This window comes from Frankliniella occidentalis, unplaced genomic scaffold (genome assembly GCF_000697945.3).
Source record: "Frankliniella occidentalis isolate FOCC.00 unplaced genomic scaffold, Focc_3.1 Scaffold16, whole genome shotgun sequence".
Classification (NCBI taxonomy): domain Eukaryota; kingdom Metazoa; phylum Arthropoda; class Insecta; order Thysanoptera; family Thripidae; genus Frankliniella; species Frankliniella occidentalis.
This window is the reverse complement of record NW_026267146.1, coordinates 1198294-1203820: the sequence shown is the minus strand read 5'-3', so window position 1 is coordinate 1203820 and position 5527 is coordinate 1198294. Positions and strand designations below refer to the sequence as shown.

At 61.3% G+C, this 5527-nt stretch overlaps 1 protein-coding gene across 4 annotated transcripts in view; it reads left to right on the top strand.

Annotated features, from left to right (window-relative positions):
- LOC113218181 (band 4.1-like protein 3) overlaps positions 1–5527 on the top strand; it is a 34424-nt gene that overhangs the window by 7725 nt on the left and 21172 nt on the right. For all 4 annotated transcript variants that reach the window (XM_026438435.2, XM_026438442.2, XM_026438416.2 and 1 more), the window contains exon 2: positions 4696–4866. In XM_026438435.2, coding sequence (XP_026294220.1) covers positions 4711–4866 — 156 coding nt within the window. In that variant the 5' untranslated portion in view covers positions 4696–4710. The remainder of the gene's footprint in view (positions 1–4695; positions 4867–5527) is intronic.

Genomic DNA, 5527 nt, shown 5'->3' with positions numbered 1-5527 from the left:
GCCCCGCGCGGGGTGGGGTCGCCGCCGTTGCGTGCCGCTCGGACTGGAGGCAGTAAACTGGAATGCTAACGTCCCCTCAACCCTTCTAAAGCCCCACTTTCTACCCCGCGGCTAGCACACACACTGTATAAACTGCCGAACCGACTTCTCTAGGCAATTTCCAACCTCTGCATTTTGTGACAGATTGTCATCTGTTGGGAAAACGGAGACGCGTGGGGCAAAGCACTGTGCGTCGTCGCCCTTTGCAATGACGGAAAATCTCCGTCCCGCCTCGGGAGCTCGTCATACTGACGGTGACGGCTGTGGGGCACACAACATCAAACTCACTCCTCTTCTTTCTCTTCTCCCGCTCACTTGTGTGTGTGACGTGTGGGTTTTAAATACTCGACAATCAGCTCTCCGGATCTGACGTTGTGATGGCCGTGATGGAGTGGGCGACGATGCAGCAGTAGCAGCAGCCTCCGCCGCGGCCGGCGCTGCGCTGCTACTGCCGGCTGTCAGCGGCGATGTTGTTCGTCGGCGTGCTGCTCATGGAGCTGTCACACCGCCGGCGCTGCGGGTCGTCGGGGTCGGGAGCAGCACGCCCGCGGCGTAACGCAACCCACCCACACCGAACCGCCACCGGGACCGGGACGTCTCAAGGACACGCCCTTTCGCGGGCCCCGCCTGGTCACTCCGTTGTCTTATCGCATACGGCGGGCAGCAGCAGCCGGACGGCTCGGCCAGCTCATAGCGACAGCCAGGGCGCGTTATCGGCGGCGATATCGCCATCGCCGCACCTCGTCGCGACACATCGCTAAAGTAAACAACAGCAACCCGCGCGACGTCGTGTTTCCTGCAGTCAGTGCGTCCTGTTCATGTGTGTGTGTGTGCCGCGCACCTTGTGATGTGGGAACCTCTCGTCTCAGCACGTCGACGAGCAAGCCCAGCCCTTTTACCCCCCCTCCCTCCCTCTCTCTTGTGGAGGTGAAGTGAACGGAACGAAGCGTGCGCCAATTTATGACCAGTTGCTCTTTCTTTTCTATGTTTCTCATTTCCATTATTATTCCTCCTTTTTCACCCCCCTTATTTTTCTTTCTCTCTCACTCACTCCTCGCGCGTATCTTTCTTCATGGAGTTTTTATGGCCGCATGCGCAAGGCGGGTCGAGTTGTCGTACAATGTGCTAACAGCAGCGCTCGACTCGCCGTGCACCACAGAGTTGCACCCCGCGCCGCCCCCTGCCCTCCTCCCTTGCCTTTGCCGTGTTTGGAAGCGTTTTTCTTTCTTGCCTCCGCTTTATCGTCCGCGAGAGTATACAGTGCCACAGTATAGCGTAGTTGCATGCGAAAGGCAATTCGAGTCGGTGTTGTTGGGCGTGCGGAGCAGCAGAGGGCGTGGAGTGTGGCGGCGCGGGGCCGCGCGAGTAAGAAGGAAGTAACTATCCACAAGCGCAAAGGTGTGGCCGTCCCTGCTGTTCGTGCGCTGTGCGTGTGCCGCCGTCCCCAGCCCAGCAGGCCCCCCTGCGGGTCGGCGGGGCGGCCACCCTTCCCTCCCTTACAGAGAGAGGTGTACTGCCCGCAATAACCATTGTGGTTTTACGTTTTATACTCTCCGCCCTGTGCGGGCCGCGAGCCTCCTCTGCTCCACCCGCGTGCGCACGCCGCCGACCCCACGATCGGAACTTTGAATCAGAAGTCATAACGCCGCGCTACGCTACGCCACGCCACGCCGCAGCGGAGGGGGGGATGGTTGTTATGGTGGCGCCGACACGCCCTGGCACAAGCGTGTCCCGCCCGCCCGCGCGGCCCGCCACACTGCCCGTATCGATCACGTCGTCCTGGGCAGGTGGGGAACAAGTGCTGCAAGAAACGGAGGCGCGTGCTTCTCCAGTCGGGCGCTGCTGGCTGGCTGGCCTCTCGCTCCAGCCGTGGCGAGGGGACCGTCCCTCAATAATATTTTCCCGCAAGTAGGACGGCCCCGCCGTGGGGGCGGCGTCGCGACGGCTGGCGACGACGGCGTGTGCCATTGTCCACGCTTGCTCTGGTGTGCGTCGCGCTCGAGAGACAATGAGCGTCGTCGTCGCGACGCTGCTGGGGCGGACCTGTTCCAGAGCTCCAGCGTGAATGAAATGTTTGGCGTGGCTGAGCAGGGCGTGACCCCCCGGCGACCGCAGTCAGCCCGGAGCCCCCCGATGAGCTCTGCTCGGCGAGCTCCTCCGGGGTCGCGCTGCGGTCGCGGCGTGCGTGCGGGCCGACCTCGACCGTGGCGCGCGCTGCAACTCGATTCTCTGTGTGAGGCCGACATGTGACGATGATGATTATGATGTCGAACCGGACTACTGTTAGACTGTGGCTAATTTTACTGAAACTGCGAAAATTTCTTCAACCTGGTTAAGCTAAGATACACTGTAAATTATATAACTTTGCCCATGTGCATTTTCCTGACGGTGCCTTGTCGCTGCCTCCTCGCCGGTGTACTCCTGACGGTGTCCTGGCGGTGTCAAAGCCAAGCCCTTGTTGTGCGCCACCGCCGCAGCGGGGCGTGACTGTACAGCCCAATGCTGTGCTCTCGGCGAGGCTTTCGGCTTTGGGCTCATCCCCATAGCCCAGCCCAGCGCTGGTCGGACCGATGGCTATGGTCCTGGTGGTGTGATGTGATCCTCCCACGACCGGATTACGAGCAGGGGGAGCTAGGAAAGGGGAAAGGGGAGGGGGCGAGGTTCTTCCTGCGCGGGAAGGAGGAGGAGGAGGAGGAGGTTCTTCCTGCGCGGGAAGGAGGAGGAGGAGGAGGAATGGGAGGTGTAGGAGGGAGCCGTTGGAGCGTGTCCCGCCGTCCGTCACGGCCCGTGTCGTCGCGCTGCTGCTGCGCTGTGGAACGTCGTCGTCGTCGTCGCGTCGTCTGCTTTGCGTCGAGCTGATCGCCTCTATGGGCGCGGGCCTACTCTATGGGCGTCGCGTCGGCCACCTCTCCTCCTGACGACGACGCGCCGGCACGGCTGGGTGGGCGCGAGTAGTGTCCCCTAGAGCCTGGCCCGGGGCGCCGGCGCCACTCGACGACCAAAACTTGGCCCAAAATGGTGCCAGGCAGCAGCACGGCGCGCGAACCAGCAATTATCCTCCCCTCTTTCTCTCTTTTCTCTCTCTCTCTTTCTCCAACTAAGCGAGCGCAGCGCGCGACGACCCTCTGTTTTGTTGGCTGCGGCACTGCCGCACTTAGGCCCTCCTCGCCTAGCGGGACAGGGCCGCGGCAGGCGGCGGCGGTGGCGTGGCGGCTCAGTTATGGAACGCCAGTTTGCTTTTCGGGAGGAGGAGGCGGCCCCTCTTCTCCTGGTCTCCGAGATGGATCGGCCCTGTCCGCTTTTGTCCCCCGCGCTCGTCGCCCCAGCAGGAGCCGACGGCACTTAGTCGTGCCAGTGCGCCCCGCTCCTCCTCGTCCACCCCCCCCCCCCATCCCATCCATAGCAAGGGCGAACGGCTGCAAAAAGCCAAAAACATCTCTCCCTCCCCCTTTGTGCTGCAAAAATTATGGGTCGTCTAAATGGTGCGCCCCGCGGGCCTTTTTGCTTGCCTAGTCCCCCTCCCCTCTCCCCTTTCTTGTGCCCTCCCGCGCACGCCGTCCGTGCGTGGGTGCTGCCGCCCCCCGTGGGTGCCCCTGTGGGTGCCACCGCCAACGTGGTGGACCCCGCGAGCCCTTATCTCCCATTGTATACGCTGCCGGCTTTCCCTTCCCCGCCTTACTTGGGAGAGCCCCCTCTGTCCTGTCCCTGTCCCGTGTGCACTCCCCATCTGGCCGCCTGCGTTGCGTTTCCTATGCCCGCGCCAATTTATGGAGGCATTCCCTCCCTCCTGCTGCTGCTGCCGCTGCTGGGCTCTGGCCTTTGCGGCGCCGGCCGGCGGCAGGGCGCGGCACGGGGCGGGAGAAAGCGCACGCGCTGCACATGGCTCCCCGCGGCGTGCCGGCGCAGTGTCCCCTGCCCGTGTGTCACACTCGTGTCGCCGTGTCGCTGTCCTGTCGCGCTTGCCGTTCGTTTCCTTGTCAGCTGGCGCGAGCGCTATGGCCGCGGCTGGCGCTGGCCGGGCCGACGGGCGCAGCAGAGCAGAGGGAAGGCCTACATTGCCAGGCTTCTCCTCTCGCTGCTTCGGCCCTCTCTCTCGGACGGGCTGACTCAGCCGACTACTATGTTGCAGGCATGCAGGTGTCGTGGTGGTAACGGTGTCAAGCGCACAAAGAAATAAATTTCCCTATTATGTACTGTGTAACGTGATTGGATTTCCACTCGGCCGGTAGTGTTTTCTAATATGTTTTAGAGTATAACATTTATCATCTCGAGACTTTCTCCCTTTAGCGAATAAAATACGGGTCATGTCTCGCGAGGGCATTACTATGCACCGCGACCGCATATATGCACGTGCACGTGCGGCGGCAGTCTGCAGCTGTTCCTGCAGGAGATGAGAGTGAGCCGGGAGGGGCCTGGCCTGTTGGGCACTGCAGCTGCAGGTGGCGTGGCGGTGGCGCAGCGGCAGGGCGCAGCAGGGTGCAGCTTAGCAGGCGAGGCTGCCTGTTGCTCAGATGACGTATGACGCCATGAGCGCGGTCTCGTGCGGCCGGGCCCAGCTCCAGCTACCTTATGACCCTCGTTTGCTATCTATGTGCCATGCCATGCGCCTGCTTTTCCGTTTCTCTTTCTCTAACCCCGGTCCGTTCTCTGTTGCAGGAGTAGCGCTTCAGCATGCCCGAGGACACGAAGGGCGTCGAGCTGCAGGCCACCAACGGCCCGGCCGCCGCGTCGCCAGCGCCGTCGCCCAGCAAGCGCGCCAGCCGCTCCAAGACCGTCCTCGCCAAGGTGACCCTCCTGGACGGGTCTCCCCTCGAGGTGTCCATTGAGGTGAGTGAGTGCAGATGAGGCCTGCGCCGGCCAGAGGCAGTAGCCGCGAGGGGGTGGGGAGAGGCAGGGGGTGGGTGAGGAGGAGCAGTGGCGCCCAAACTATGGTCCAAGCGATGCACGCGCACAGGTACAAATCTATACAAGGTAGGTACATGAGAGGGAGAGAAAGGGGAGAAAGAGGAAGGAGAGAAGGAGAAAGAGAAAGAGGAGAGAAGGAGAAAGAGGAGGGAGAGAAAAGAGGAGGGAGAGAAAAGAGGAGAGGAAAAAAGGAAAAGAGGCAGAAACAGGAGAGACTTTGAGTATAAGTATGGGGTATGGGGGTGCAAGGAGGGGCAGTCGACATTTGCCACTGGCGGACGTCATCGTTCTCGTTTGCCGCTGGCCGTCTGCGCACCCTCTGGCAGCGCCGGTGTGTCATCCGCCGATAGGTGCCCTTAGTGTTACATCAGGCGTTCACAAGAAGACGCCCAGCATTCTAAAAAGGGAGAAGCATTTTCGTCATCTACGTTCAATGTTTCCTTGTGAACATCTCCATTAGATAGAAATTTGTCTATACCTATACTACATTATTGCTTTGTAGAAATTAAACAGTGTGGGTATGAATCCGCTATTGTGCCTGAAACATCTACAGTTGTCTTTTCCCGTTTAGAGTGTGGCTGAC